The sequence below is a fragment of the Choloepus didactylus genome, chromosome 21 (genome assembly GCF_015220235.1).
Source record: "Choloepus didactylus isolate mChoDid1 chromosome 21, mChoDid1.pri, whole genome shotgun sequence".
NCBI classification, from domain to species: Eukaryota; Metazoa; Chordata; class Mammalia; order Pilosa; family Megalonychidae; genus Choloepus; species Choloepus didactylus.
Genome location: NC_051327.1, coordinates 9282847 through 9299308, shown reverse-complemented (window position 1 = coordinate 9299308; position 16462 = coordinate 9282847). Strand labels below are relative to the sequence as shown.

Sequence of the window (16462 nt, the reverse complement as noted above, 5' to 3'; positions counted from 1 at the left end):
TAAATCAGTTTAGGTAAAATTGCCATCTTAACCATATTCCAATCCATGAACATGGTATGTTCTTCCATTTTTTTAGGTCCTGTTCAAATTAAATTTCTTTTAGCAGTTTCTTATAGTTTTCTGTATAAAGGTCTTTTGTCTTCTTGGTTAAGTTTATTTCTAAATACTTGATTCTTCTGGTTGCTATTGTAAATGGAATTTTTTTCTTGATTTCCTCCTCTCGTTGCACATTACTTGTGTATAGGAACACTTCAGATTTTTGCGTGTTGATCTTGTAGCCTGCCACTTTGCTATATTTGTTGACTAGTTCTAGTAGCTTTGCTGCAGATTTTTCTGGATTTTCTACATATGGAATCATGTCATCTGCAAATAGTGACAGTTTTATTTCTTCCTCTCCAATTTGGATGCCTTTTATTTCTTTTTCTTGCCTAATATCTCTAGCTAGAACTTCTAGCACAATGTTGAATAAAAATGATGACAGTGGGCATCCTTGTCTTGTTCCTGATCTTACAGGGAATGCTTTCAGCCTCTCCTGATTGAGTATGATGTTAGCTGTGGGTTTTTAATATGTCACCTTTATCATATTGAAAAATTTCCCTTCTGTTCCTATCCTTGGAAGTGTTTTCATCAGGAAAGTATGTTGAATGTTGTCAAGGGCCTTTTCTGCATCAATTGAGATGATCATGTGTTTCTTCTGCTTTGATTTATTGATGTGGTGTATTACGTTAATTGATTTTCTTGTGTTGAACCAGCCTTGCATACCTGGAATAAATCCCACCTGGTTGTGGTGTATAATTCTTTTAATATGCTGCTGGATTTGATTTGCAAGTATTTTGTTGAGTATTTTTGCATGTATATTCATTAAAGACATTGGTCTATAATTTTTTTGGTAGTATCTTTGTCTGATTTTGGTGTTAGGGTGATGATGGCTTCGTAGAATGAGTTAGGTAGCTTTCCCTTTTCTTCAACTTTTTTGAAGAGTTTGACCAGGATTGGTACTAATTCTTTCTTGAATTCTTGATAGAATTCTCATGTGAAGCCATCTTGTCCTGGGCTTTTCCTTTTTGGGAGCTTTTTGATGACAGACTAAATCTCCTTACTTGTGATTGATTTGTTGAGGTCATCTGTTTCTTCTTGAGCCAATGTTGGTTGTTTATGCTTTTCTAGGAAGTTTCCATTTTATCTAAGTTGTATAGTTTATAAGTATATAGTTGCTCATAGTATCATCTCATTATCCTCTTAATTTCTGCAGTGTCAGTAGTTATGTTTCCTTTCCCATTTCTGATTGCATTTATTTGCATTGGCTCTCTCCTTTTTTTTTTTTTTTTTTTTTTTTTTTTTGTTAGCTTAGCCAGTGGTCCATCAATTTTACTGATTCTCTCAAAGAAGCAACTTCTGGTTTTGTTGATTTTCTCTTGTTTTCCTGTTCTCAGTTGCATTTATTTCTGCTCTGATCTTTATTTCTTCCCTTCTGTTTCATTTTGTGTTACCTTGCTGTTCTTTCTCTAATTCCTCTAGGTGAACAGTTAATTCTTCAATTTTTGCTGTCTCTTTTCTTTTAATATAGGCATTAAGGGCAATAAATTTCCCTCTCAGCACTGCCTTTGTGGCATGCCATATGTTTTGATATGTTGTGTTTTCATTGTTATTTGCCTTGAGGTACTTACTAATTTCTCTTGTAATTTCTTCCTGTACCCACTGGTTTTCTAAGAAGGTGTTGATTAGCCTCCATATGTTTATGAATTTTATGACCTTCTGCCTTTTATTTATTTACAATTTCACCCCATTATGGTCTGAGAAAGTGTTTTGTATAATATCAATATTTTTAAATTTGTTGAGACTTGCTTTGTGACTCAACATGTGGTCTATCCTAGAGAATGTTCTATGAACACTTGAGAAAATAGTGTATCCTTCTGTTGTTAGATGTAGTGTTCTATAAATGTCTGTCAAGTCTAGTTCATTTATTGTACAATTAAACATCTGCATTTCTATACTGATCCTCTGTCTAGATGTTCTATCCACTGATGAGAGTGGTGTATTGAAGTCTCCAACTGTTATTGTTGAGGTGTCTACTTCTTTCAGTGATCTCAATGTTTGCCTCATGAATTTTGGAGCATCCTGGCTTGGTGCATAAATATTTGTGGTTTTCATGTTTTCTTGATGAATTGACCCTTTTATTAATATATAGAGTCCTTTGTCTCTTTTGTTGTACTTTTGAAGTCTAATTTTTCTGATATTAATATAGCTACTCCTGCTTTTTTCTGGTTGTTGTTTGCATGAAATATATTTTTCCAACCTTTCTTTTTGGTCTATTTTTGTCCTTGTGCCTAAAGTGAGTTTCTTGTAGACAGCATATAAATGGGTCCTGTTTTTAATCCATTCTGCTAGTCTGTGTCTTTTTATTGGGGAGTTTAATCCATTTACATTTAGTGTTATTACTGTAATGGCAGTATTTTCTTCTACCATTTTGTCTTTTGGATTTTATATGTCATATCTTATTTTTTTCCTCTCTCTCCTTTTACCTTTCCTCATAATCTTCATTTAGGTACTTTTCTCCAACTCTCTCTTTCGTCTTTTCCTATCAGCCTGTAGCACTCCCTTTAGTATTTCTTGTAGTGCTGGTCTCTTATTCACAAACTCTCAGTGTCTTTTTGTCTGAAAATATTTTAATCTCTCCCTCATTTTTGAAGGACATTTTTGCCGGATATAGAATTCTTGGATGACAGTTTTTCTCTTTCCATATCTTAAATATATCATGCCACTGTCTTCTTGCCTCCATGGTTTCTGCAGAGAAAACGTACATAGTCTTATTGAGCTTCCCTTGTATGGATTGCTTTTCTCTTGCTGTTTTCATAATTCTCTCTTTGTCTTTGACATTTGACAATATGATCAGTAAGTGTCTATTGGGATCTATTCTGTTTGGGGTGCGTTGTACTTCTGGAATCTCTAATTTTCTTTCTTTCATAAGAGTTGGGAAATTTTCAGTGAATACTTCTTCTGTTATTCTCTCTGCCCCTTTTCCACTCTCTTCTCCTTCTGGGATACCCATACCACATATATTTGTGCATTCTTGTTGTCACTCATCTCCCTAAGACCTTGCTTGTCTTTTTCCATTTTTTTCACTGTCTCTTCTTTTGTGTGTAAGAATTCAAATTTCTGGTCTTCCAGTTCACTGATCCTTTCTTCTGCCTCTTCAAATCTACTGTTGTGTCCCTCCATTGTGTTTCTCATCTCCTCCATTGTAGCCTTCATTCCCATAAGTTCTGCCATTTGTTTTTTCAAGTTTATAATTTCTTCTTTATGGTCATCCAGTGTCATCTTTATATCCTTCTTCTCTTTTGCTATATCTTCCTTCAGTTCATTGAATTGATTTAGCATTAGTTGCCTCAACTCCTGTACCACAGTTGAACTATTAGTTTGTTCCTTTGCCTGGTCCATATTTTTGTTTTTCCTAGTATGGCTTGTTGTCTTAAGTTGTCTAGTCATCTGATTTTCTTGATTAGTTTATTCTGGAGCTTGATTTCTATCTTTTACCTAGGGATTTCTTGTTGGTTGGCTTTCTTCTCTGACCTCTGTTCGGTTCAACTTATTCTAGACCTCTAACTTAGGTTCTTTTTAGTTGATCAGAATTTTTCACCTCTTGTTTTTCTGTTTCTTGCCCTGCCTCTATGTAGCCTTTTTGTGAGAGGGTCTCCTCAGATATGGTTGTCCCCAGTCAGAATTTCCCAGTCTAGAGAGGCCCAGGTCTCAAGAGGATATGGAGTTTCCCTAAGAATGAGACCCTCCTATGAGGCCTCTAGAATTGGTGCTTTTCCTCTCCTGTTTGGCGCTTACCAGCCCACAGCTCCCCCATCAGTGTATGGAAGTATGGAGACTTTAGTTTTCCTGGTGACCCTGATCCTGTTGGGAATGTGGCTGACTGAAGCCAGAGGAATCTGAATTCCAGCCCCTGGGGTCTGAGTTCCCAGAAGGAGGGCTGCCAGTTGAGCTGGACCTCCATCCACTCTCCCAATCCTAGGAACCCTAGTTGTCTCCTAGAGGAACTATTCCCTTCTCCCCTCTCCTCTTTGGGGCAACTCCAGCAAAATTCCTTGGTCAGCCAGATTTGTCAATTAAAGATGGGGGTGGAGACCTTCTTCAGAAGTGAATCTGGAGTTCAAAGACATTTTGGGTACTCTGTCTCCCCCCAAGCCTAGCCTCATCCTTCAACTTGGGCTTTCTGATAGAAAATAACCACATATATTACTTTTAGATTAAAAAATACAAAAGAAAAACAAGAAAAGAGAAAAAAAAAGAAAAAAAGTCCATTTTAAGAGCTTTTCCCCAGCCTAGAAGTTTTGTCAGTGTCAGAATAGAGCATTTAAAGATGTACTTTGGGGTATTGGCTGATAATTACTCTCCAACAGTTTCAATTCTGCCCCTGCTGGGGTCTATTGAAATGCTAAAGATAAGAAGTCAGTAAGAAGGGAGAAGGAACACAATGCAGGGGTGGGGGAGACTTTTTTGGAGCCTGGGAATGTGTGTGTGCTTTTATGTGCCCCCCCCCAGAGCCCAGCCCTTCTTTTGCACCCCCAGCCCCCAAAATTGGTTAATTCATTTGTTAACTAATTCTGCAGTTGAGGCTGGGTTGAGCCCCCCTTCTTGCCCTCAGCAGATTGTTGTTTTTTGTTTTTCTTTTCCCCTTTTAGGGAGCCAGCAGCAAGACAGTCCATGGGGTCTTGGTGGGGAGGGGTGCCAGACCCCTGGTTGGGGGCACTTACAATGTTCACTGTGATCTCAGCTTTTCCTCCAATTCCAAACTTGTGTCCAATGTGTTACTGGTTCCTGGAGACCCTGAAAATGCTGTCTCATATTGTTCTTGGGTAATTACCGGCTGCTCTAGAGGAGAGATTAAATTCTGTGCCTCACTACTCTGCCATCTTGCCCTGCCCCATTTAATACAGTTTTATTGAGATATATATATACACATATCCTACAATCATCCACAGTATACAATCAACTATTCACAGTACCATCATATAGTTGTGCATTCATTACCAGAATCAAATTTTGAACATTTTTCTTACTCCAAAAAATAGTAATCAAATAAAAATAAAAGTAAAAAAGAACACCTAAAATATTCCATCCCCCCATCCCACCCTATTTTTCATTTAGTTTTTGCCCCCATTTTTCTACTCATCTGTCCATGTGCTGGACAAAGGGAGTGTGACCCAGAAACATTGCACAATCATACAGTCACATCCTTTAAGCTACATAGTTATGCAGTTGTCTTCAAGAATGAAGGCTACTGGGTTGCAGTTTGACAGTTTCAGGTATTTCCTTCTAGCTATTCCAAAACACTAAAAACTTTTTTAAGAGGGCTATCTATATAGTGCATTAGAGTGACCTCTTGACTCCATTTGGAATCTTTGAGCCAATGAAACTTTGTTTCATTTCACTTTCCCCTTTTGGTCCAGAAGATTTTCTTAATCCTATGATGGTGTGTCCAGGGTTACCCCCAGGAATTCCACATTGCCAAGGAGATTTACACACTGGAAGTCAAGTCCCATGTAGGGGGAAGGGCAGTGAGTACACCTGCCATGTGGGCCTAGAGCAGAGAATCTACATCTGAGCAACAAAAAGGTTTACTGGGAGAGACTCATAGGCACAATTATAAGTGGGATCTGCCTGTTCATTGCAGCAACAGACTTCACAAGAGTTTGCCCCAAGATCGAGGACTCATCCTACCAAACTGTCAGTCCTCAATGTTTGCAAGAGCATCTTTTCATTTTTGCTGTGCTTCACTAAAAATGCTGTCCTCAAGATCCATTCATGTAGTTGCATTTCCAACCCAGATGGGGAAATCCAACATTTCCAAATTCTTCCCCAGTTCTTCAGGAGTCCCTGCAAATATATCCTCATTCTCTGTGCAAATTACTTGGGGATACATTGGAATTTCACACTAACCTGTACAAACCTACCAGATCTCATTTCCTATTCAAAGTTCCATGTAATTATGGTGTTTGACTAAACTGACCATAGAAGTTCAATTATTTAGTGTGCTACAGAAAGTATAGATCCTGCATGAAAAAACCTCTCTTCCCTTGGTCTCACACATAAGTTGAAGTTTTAATACACAGCCAATATTATCCTTTACCCTTTGGTCTGATTTATCTTAGTTCTAACCAGATGTGCTTCGTTCATATCTTTTGTTGAGGTTTGAACTTTTTTTCAGCTTTTTCAACAGTTGCTGTATGAGGTAATACTGACATTCATAGCTGCCGAGCTCTACCTCTGAGTTTCAGGAGTCACACAGTTACCCAAAGATCCAGAGACTGACCAGGTTATACACAAAGAGCTCAGCATCTCAGAGTTTAGAGATAACCATTACAACTCAGGAGTAGATGTGACTGCTATAAGAGCTTACAGTATAGGGACCATTACAATAAGCATTCCCCTGATAAGCTGTGCTCCAAGATTCAGTTCTCAGAGTTTACACATTATAGTTAGTTGATATAAGTAAGGCATCTTTTAATTTCTGCTGTGCTTCACTAAAAATGCTGTCCTCAAGATCCATTCATGTAGTTGCATTTCCACAGTTTCTTTCCTTCTTTCAGCTGCTCAGCATTACACTGTATGCATACACCCCAGTTCACCATATTATTCATCAGTTGATGTACACATAGGCAACCTCCATCCATTGTAAATTGTGAATATTGCCACCATAAACACCAGCGTGCAAATATCCAGTGTGAAACCAATGGAAGAGATGTTTATTTAGTACAAAATGTATGTTGTGTAGCACACTATATAAATAACTTGTATGGTCAGTTTATTCAAACACCATAATTACATGGAACTTTGAATAGGGAGTGAGATCTGGTTGGATAGTAGAGGTTAGTGTGAAGCCTCTGATACATCTCAGAGTAATTTGGGCAGAGAATAAAAATGTGTTTGCAAAGCCCCCTTGAGGCACTAGAGTAAAATGTGGAAATATTAAACTTCCTCATCTGGGGAATTACTGATATCCTCACAAGCATTGGGACTACTAATTAAGAAAGCTAAGCCTTTGATCTTGGGGCTTGCCCATATGAAGCTTGTTGCTGCAAAGAAGAGGCTAAGCCTACTTATAATTGTGCCTAAGAGTCACCGCAAGACAACCTCATTTGTTGCTCAGATGTGGCCTCCCTCTCTAAGCCAACACAGCAGGTAAACACACTGCCCTCTCCACTACAGGGGACATGTTTCCCAGGGGTGTAAATCTCCATGGCAATGTGGAATATGACTCCCAGGGATGAGCCTGGACCCAGGATTGTGGAATTGGTAAGCATTCTTGACCAAAAGGGGGAAGAGAAAAGAGAAAATAAATTTTAAGTGGCTGAGAGATTTCAAATGGAGTCAAAGGTCATTCTAGAGGTTATTCTTATTTGTTATATAGATATTCCTTTTTAGTTTTTGGTGCATTGGTATAGCTAGAAGGAAATATCTGAAACTGTTGAACTGCAACCCAGTAGCTTTGATTCTTGAAGATGATTGTGTAACTATATAGCTTATGTGGTGTGACCGTGTGATTGTGAAAGGCTTGTAGCTCACACTCCCTTTATCCAGTGTGTAGATACATAAATAGAAAAATGGTGATAAAAATTAAATGAGTAATCAAGGGTATAGGGGGATGGGATGTTATGGGTGTTCTTTTTTACTTTTATTTTTATTGTTTTTGTTTTGGAGTAATGAAAAGGTTAAAAAAAATTGTGTTGAACACACAACTACATGTTGGTGTTCTGAACAGTTGTACATTTTGGATAATTGTATGGTATGTGACTATATCTCAATAACACTGAATTATAAAAAAAATAAAGAAAGAAATGATTACAACCTGGATTTCATTTGACCCAACCTTTTAATCAAATCAGAGTAAGGCAAAGTACCTTGACCTCCACAGCTAGTTTTCAGCAGTGCTCCAAAATGATTCCCTGAAGTTCTCTCTACAACTTCAGTGTTTGACTTGTCCTATTTGAAGAATCTCTATAAAATTTGAAGTCTAGCTTGAAGTGGAGACTGTCTTCAAAACAGGAAGGCATATTGTCCAGAAGCAGCAAACTGACAAGCACTAGAATATGGATGAGCAGCTGACATCTCTGAAGGACTTTTATAGCAACCTGGGCACCCAGGTGAGGGCCACCCCTGACTCACCTCCTCTCGCATGGTCTCTCTCTCACACCCTCTCTATATATGTATTTTCAAATGTCAATTTTGCTTGGATTTTATGGTATTAATATATGTTTTAAATTAGTCTAATATATTATATTTCTTTAAGTGTATGTGTTACTCATATGATTAGTAGTTAGATGAGAATTTATTTTTAATATTTAATGTGGATTAACTTTCTATATTTCAGTGGATATTGACACTTAGTAAGTTAATCTAAGAAACCTGCAAATATTAGTTCCTGTATAAACTTAATTTTTAAATTGAATAGTCTACTGAGAAAAATATAAAACTCCAGACTTTAATGGATACTAAGTGACAGGAAGCTACATTGATCTGCCAGGATTTAAAATCCTTCAGTGAAGCATCTATAATTTGGGGATTTTAGCCAACCCATCATGAGGGAGTTGTTCAGCCATTTAATATGGGTGACTGAGTGGGTCCAATGTCTTTTCTCATTGAGAATCATTGTCCTGAATCCAGGGAAGTAAAGAATGTGGAGGACTAGAACCTTTTTGGCAATATCAAAGAGCTCTGCTGGGTCATGTTTTGGTTCCTTCTTGGGTTATTAAATACCATCTACTTCTAGTTGAAGTAAGATTGCAGATTCTGTCTAAGCCCAGGGAAACTGAGATTTTATCATTTTCTTTTCATTGTGTTAGGAAGAATGAGCCATCCGTTCATTTTCTAGGCAACTTAGACCCCACCACACCAAGGTTAGGTTGTTGGGGTGATACATTTTGATACCTTGCCTCTCTGGAACACATGTCAGCTTCTCTGTGTGTTACACAGCTGATGCTATTTATTAAATACTATGTTATTTATTCGTTGATGAGGCATTTTTTGGATAGGCTTGGCTGGCTGTGACCCATATTCTCTGATTATGACTATGGTTTTGGAGTTAATTAACTTTCTCATCCCATACAATTTAGACTTTACCATGTGCAAGGAGCTATTACAGACAGCAAGGAAACCCTGGTGAGCAAAACAAATTTTCTCTTGGCCTTGTGGACCTACAGTCATGAAATATAAAAACATTGATTTGTAACACCAGGTATTGTCAAGCTGTAAGTGTGAAGTATTAGAAGGCAAGGATGTGGTGCTTTCAGAGTATATGAGACAGAGATATTGGCCCAGGCTGAGTTAGGAGGACTTCCCTAGGAGGCAACACTTGAACCAGGAGCTAGAGGTTGAGTAGGAGTAGCCTGGGTGAAACCAGAGGAGAAGCTCTCAAGTCTGCTGGAAGAGCATGTGTGAAGGCCCCATGGTTGGGGGAATGGAATGTACAAAGGCCCCATGGTTGGGGGAAGGGCACATACAAAGGCCCCATGGTGGGAGACAGCATGGTGCATTTGTGTGGTGAGAACAGTGAGCAAGTGTGGGGAACATGGCATTGGTGAGGTGGGAGGAGACAAGACCCTGCCAGGCCTTAGAGATTGTTTTACAGATTTTTGCCTCCATCTTAAAAGCAATAAGCACCTATTGCTGGGTGTTAGCAGGGAGATGACATGGTGAGATATGTGTTCTGGAAAGGTCCCTCTCACAGTTTGGAGAATGGACAGGGAGAAGCAGAGTGGTTGTGAGCACATGGATGAGGGCATTGTTGCTGTACTGTTGGTGAAAGATGATGGAGATGTCAGCTGAAGTGGGGTGGGGCAGACTGAGTGAAATGGGTGGATTGTAGACATGTCTGGGAAGTGACAGCAGTCAGGCTTGGTGAAGGACTGGATATGGAGGTGCAGGTGAGGGAGAGATCAAGGCTGACCCCTTTGTTTCTGGTTTGCTGGCCTGGGTGAGCATAATGTCATCATGGGCTGGAGTACTGGAAGGAAAGGCTGGGATATGTAGAATGCTCAGTGTGGTGCTGGGCATGCTGGCACTTCAGGAGACTTTGAGAGGGTCTGTTGGTGATTCCAGCCCTTCCCTCAGTAGTTCACAGTGGAAAACAAAGTCTAGGCTGAAGATCTGTATTTTAGGAGTCACCTGCATAGAGAGAGAGGTTGAGGAACTGATCTGTGTTGGTGAGATCATCTTGAGAGAAAAGAGGGCCCAGACCAAGTCTGGAGGATTTACTCATTTTCAAAGAAATTTGAAGAAGATGTGCTTGGAAATAAAACTAAAATAAGAGCAGTGAAAAGTGGCAGGAAAACCAGAAGAGGGCAGTCTCCAGGCAGCCAGGGGAAAGGGTGTCTTCTGAATGAGTGTGGGCACTGGTTTGAATATTGTCAAAAGGTAGTACACTGCACTCTTAAAAATGTCCATTGGTTCTTTTGCTCTCTGAGTCACTATTGACTTAGCAGGGGGCATTTCTGTGGAGTTATGGGGCTGGTGAGGTGAAACCAAAGGATTTTTTTTTGAATGTCAGAGTCTGAGTATATTTAAGAACTGATGGGAATGATCCAATTGGGACAAAAATGTTGAGTATTCAAGAGGAAGGTATAAGTCGTGGCCAGTATGAGTTAAAAACTTTATACTGCCCAATTCAGTATGCCGTACATCATAAAATGTAATGATTAGACTGAGAAAGGTATAAACTTTTGGAAGTTGGACTGTAAATTATCTTCTTCCTGGTAGAGCCAAATCTACCAGCATAAAGCTTTATGATGATTGTGTGGGTATCTGGTCATGTCAGAGTCAGATTAGAATCATGTGGACACCTAATATCTTTTAATATAATTTAATTATCTGTCACCTAAAGTCAGCATTGAGGTGTTATTAATTTAGGGTTATGAATTTTGATTGAATTCTGGAAAAAAATAGTTCATTTTTAAGATCTGCAAAAATCAGTCCTTGAGGTATGAAGGAGTAAAATTGAACCTAGGGAAACATAAAAAAGGAATGCAGTCAATATAGGGGAATAGAAAAAAGGAATGCAATTGATATCACTTATTAACAAAATTTAGTCCTTAAACACTGTATACATCTGAGAGAATCTCATCCCATACATGACTTTTGGCTCTCATATGCAGGTAACATTGTCTGTACATGGGTGCACATAGGAGAACCGTTTCTTCCTGTATTGTGTTATGAGGCCCTTTAACACATTCTCTTGGCTTCCCCTGCTGCAGATGACTGTTCCCAGTTGTGAGGCACACCTGGAAATGTCTGGTCAGACCATGCTTTTCCAAGGCCATAACCTTCCCAGTTTCCCTGTCCTGGTCAATAAAGTAGATGGAGAGTGAGTGTTCAGCTCCAGGGCACCCATGGGCTTTATGGCAGAACATTTGTGAGATTGTGTAGCACAGTATGGGAACTGCAGTAAGAGCTGGGAAAGTGTTAGTTCACTTTACTTCCCTGTCAACCACTGTAAGAACAAAGTAACAGTTAAAGTTTATGTTTCATAGTCATTTACTGTATCCTATGGTAAGTGATTAATTGTAAAGAATATCATTGTGAAAATACTGTCATTTCCACCTTGGGTTGCTAGAATGAAGTGTGTAGCTGTTTGCTTTAAGCAGACTCCTTGATCAAAAGGATTCTGAGGATCTTCTACTCAAAATAATGGCAGGCCCTGTTCATGGGCACCATAGCTTTTTGCCAAGGACTGGCCCAGCTCTTTGCACCCACCTGCCTGGAGTTCTCACCTCATGCTCTCAACAACCTTTGAGGGTGATGCCTCTTCCAGGCTTACTCAGGGAGAAAGTGGTGGAGCCAAGACTAAAACCCAGAGTCCTGCGACTTAACCGCTGCAGTGGGGTGACCCTGTCATGCTGGCAGTGCAAGTCAGGTCTGTCTCAGGCGTTGACTCAGTCACTTGGAACTTTAGTTAATATTCTCATCCATTCCCATAGGTGTTCCCACTCTCTTTCTCCTTGTCTCCCTCTTCCCATCTCCCTCCTTTCTCTCTCTCCCTCTCCCTTTCTCCTTCTCTCCCTTTCCTCTCTCTCATTCTCTCTCTCCACCTGCCTGTCTCAAACTCTTCCCCTCCCTAACTGCCCCCAACCCCCTCCCTCTCTCCATCTCAGGTGACAGAGGGAAAGCAGGATCTGGAGAGAGCTTCATGGTTGGTCCAGAATGAAGAAAGAGGCCTCTTCTCTCTGAATGGCTTTCTGTTACTGAAATGGAATTGGTTCAGAATCCACTTCAGAAGTTTTGCTTTGTGATGTAGGCACAAAAATTGCCTGGACTAAAGTAAGCTGCCATTCAGATAAGCCCCCGAGTTATGCCAGTGTGGCCTGGGACATTCATTGGAGAAATCTAGGGATGTCATTTCCCTCCATTTCATCTAGTGAAGCCTTTTCTTTTTCCACTATTTTCCCACTTCTCTGTGTAGTCCTAGGAAAGAAGATATTTTAAAAGCAACTCTTTTTACAAGATATTTTTGTCTGGATCCCAGCACCTCCCCTGGGTGACCCTACATAGTTGCTGTGCCTTTGTGGGGCCTTAAGCCACTTTTCAGCTTTGTGTATTCAGGTTTAAGAAATGTGCATATTTCACAACATTTTAAAGTATTAGCACCTGTTCTAGTTTGCTAATGCTGCTGGAATGGATTGGCTTTTATAAAGGAGATTTATTTGGTTACAAAGTTAGAGTCTTAAGGCCATAAAGTGTCAATGTAAGTCATCAACAATTGGGTACCTTCACTGGAGGATGGCCAATGGTGTCTGGAAAACCTCTGTTAGCTGGAAAGGCAAGTGGCTGGTGTCTGCTCCAGAGTTCTGGTTTCAAAATGGCTTTCTCCCAGGATGTTCCTCTGTAGGCTGCAGTTCCTCAAAACTGTCACTCTTAGTTGCTCTTTGGGCATTTTTCCTCTCTTGGCTTCTCTGGAGCAAAAGTCTGCTTTCAACTGCTGTCTTCAAACTGTGTCTCATCTGCAGCTACTCTCTCAGCTCCTGTGCATTCAAAGCATCCCTCTTGGCTGTAGCAAGCTTGCTCCTTCTTTATGAGCTTATACAGTGCTCCAGCAATTTAATTCAGACCCACCCTGAATGGGTGGAGCAACACCTCCATGGAAATTATCCAGCTAAAAGTCTTATCCACAGTTGATTGAAGCACATCTCTATGGAAAAACCCAAAGGATTCCAAAATCTAATCAACACTAATATCTTGCCCACACAAGATTGCATCAAAGATAATGATGTTTTGGGGGACATAATACATCGAACTGGCACAGCACCTAAAAGTTATATAAAATTATTTTCAATGCAAAACTTAAATAGCATTTTCATTCCTTAACTTAACACTTTTGTTCTAAAGATTAAATATAATTATTTTCAATACAGTCATTTTCTTTACAATAAAATGTATTAGCTTAGTGTTTGTAGTGTTTAATTATTTGTAGTTAATTTCTTATAGTACTCAAAGACAACTGTAGTCAGTCAATATATAGCCACTGAGGGAAAGCAGGAAGTTCAACTGCCAAGACCTTGGTTATGGGTATTCTCTCTCTGTCTCTGTCTCTGTCTCTGTCTCTGTCTCTCTCTCTCTATATATATATGTCTCACACACATATATATACACATATATATGTATATGTGTATATAATTATACATATAATTATGTTACTGTCCTCTGCAGAGTAACACATGAAAGAAATAGCTGGGCCCTTTTCTCTTTTATAGCTGTACCACTAATAATATGGCCAGGTGTGTGTGTAAATCTTGGCTCACTTGTGGATTTGCCATTTTTATGCCATGCAATATGTGACTTAATGGTGTGAGATTTAAATGTAAACTTGAGGTCATTGGAATTACTGGTGTAAGTGTTTAAAAGCTTCAGCAGCACTAGGGTGGGTGTGCATGCACCTGTTACTTTGGGATTGTAAGAGCTCATTCACTTTAGCAGTGGAGCCTGCTCTCTCTTCTCTGATCCTGGGGACCTCCATTCTGCCTGGTCACACTTAGGAAGTCTGAGCTGAGGGGTCACTGCACCATCCAGCCTTGTCTCTTTGCATATGATGGTGATTGTAAGACCAAAGCTTAGACTTGCTAGTTCTCCTCTGATTTACATAATATGAAATACTTTATGTGTTTGTACAACAGATTCAGAGTTAAATCACCTACTCACAGGATATAATCCTTGTAAATAAACATGGTGCACACCAATAGTTTCCTCTTGTCATCCAAGAGATGAATTTGTTTTGAGTTTTTTAGAATCATGAGTTTCTTGATATTTCTCTTTGGCCAACACATATTCACTGGAAATGAAATTGATTTGTTGTGTCCAAGGCACTGATGAAGATAATTGGTGGGTGTGTAATAAATGGAATTTATACTTAAATGAAAAAATTGCATTTCCCACATTTGAATGTTACAGTCTTTAGCATTTGCATTAACATTTTAGTTTTGTTTTGGAACTAAGAACTCCCACCATGTTAGTAAATTGTGGAGTTTTGTAAACCTTGAAAACACTGTAAACTCTCTAGGGAGTCATGTGTACCACAGAATGCATATAAGTAGGCCATCACACCTGCTGAGAGAGTTTACAAAGTTAAGGTTGCATAAAGTTTTACAATGCTCCAAAATATTATGTGGGCCACTGTATGTTTATTTTCTAGAATTCCCTGAAGGACCTGGAGAAGAGGAGGGCAGACTTGCAGGCCATGGTGGAGATCAGTGCTGCACTGCAGGTCCTGGTGGAGGGTGGTGCTGTGGCCCTGTGGGTGAGGCTGGGCATGCTGGGTGCTGGCTGTGGCCACATGTGCACCTGGAACAAGGAGTGGTGTGATACCTTTACGGTACATGTCTGCTGCTGCCAAGGCCAGTCACTCCTCTCCTTTCCCCTGTTTAAACTAACATAGCTTTGGTCAGAATTCCAAATCTTATTCTCTGCCTGTAGGAAGGACTTGGACTTCTTTTTCATGCATAACATCATTAGATGATATTTGATTCTTCTTTTAAAAAGATATTCACAGTGTCTCCACTAAGGAATAAAATATTTCCAATATATGTAGAAATGTGTATTTCAGTGTAAGTAGGTGCACCTTATTGTTTCATTTTAAGGCTTGAACAGCACATCCAGTGTTCCTACTCCTACAAGTTGTCTGAACCTGCCATGTTTCCATTGTTTCAGTAACAGCACACTGGATGAGAGTGCCAGCAGCTGGTGGCCCAAATAAAATTTTGACTCCTACTTTGTTTACCTGGGTGACATCAGTCTGGTTACTTAAACTGTCTTCAAGCCTCATTTCTTCTCATCTGTAAAAAGGGCAATGTTAGAATTTCTACGACATAGGTTTTTGATAATTTCATGACACAAAACATGGAGAGCTCTTCCGTACATGTTCTTGAAACATCCAGTTTTAGAAATTTCTGGTATGATTATGATAACAGTTCCTTGTAGTATGCATGTTAGACTTTTGTTTTACCACTAGATTGTTAATTGTTTCATGGAAAGGGTGGCCGTTATTATTTTTTTTTAACTTTGTTACTGTCATTTTTACTTACATACTGTCACTTTACTTACAACTCTGTTGTAACTTCAAGGTGTAAAAAAGATAATTACATTTCACATAATGTAGTAAGCATAAAAATAAGGTTTTAAAGGAAAGCAGGATTCAGTGGTGAAATGTCTTTGACAATATTTTTCTTTTAACAAGGAAAAAAAAAAGCAACAGCAGAAAAGGTTATAGGCCTTACCTGTTATCAAGAAGTTTACACCCCAACATTTAGATTCCCACAGTGATCACATTCTTTGGGATCCCTTCTTTTTTTTTTTTATTGAGATTGTTCACATACCATACAAGTATCCAAACATCCAAAGTGTACAATCAGTTGCCCCTGGTACCATCATACAGCTGTGCATCCATTACCACACTTAATTATTTTAAATAATTCAATTTTATTGAGATATAGTCACATACCATGCAGTCATACAAAGTGGACAGTCAGTTGTTCAAAGTACCACCATATAGTTGTGCATCCATCACCAAAATTAATTTTTGAACATTTTCATTACCACACACACAAAAGTAATGAGAATAAAAATTAAAGTGAAAAAGAACATTAACGTAAAAGAGAACACTGGGTGCTTTTTTGTTTTGCCCCCATTTTTCTACTCATCCATCTATACACTGGACAAAGGGGAGTGTGGCCTATATGGCTTTCCTAATCACATTGTCACCCCTCATAAGCTACATTTTTATACAATTGTCTTCAAGGTTCAAGGGTTCTGGTTTGTAGTTTGATAGTTTCAGGTGTTTATTGCTAGCTATTCCAATTCATTAGAACCTAAAAAGGGTTGTCTATATTGTGTGTAAGAGTGCCCACCAGAGTGACCTCTTGGCTCTTTTGGAATCTCTCAGCCACTGAAACTTCATTTCATTTCACATCCCCCT

The 16462-nt window shown here is 39.2% G+C and overlaps 1 protein-coding gene across 3 annotated transcripts in view; it reads left to right on the top strand.

The window, feature by feature from the left end:
* The window catches only part of LOC119518128 (utrophin-like), an 83144-nt gene that overhangs the window by 9677 nt on the left and 57005 nt on the right, over window positions 1-16462 (top strand). Inside the window, exon 2 of one of the 3 annotated variants that reach the window (XM_037815180.1) lies at window positions 14684-14755. The exons of the other annotated variants lie outside the window; for them this stretch is intronic. Within the exon in view, the coding sequence (XP_037671108.1) occupies window positions 14729-14755 (27 nt within the window). The 5' untranslated portion in view covers window positions 14684-14728. The remainder of the gene's footprint in view (window positions 1-14683; window positions 14756-16462) is intronic. 3 annotated transcript variants of the gene reach the window in all.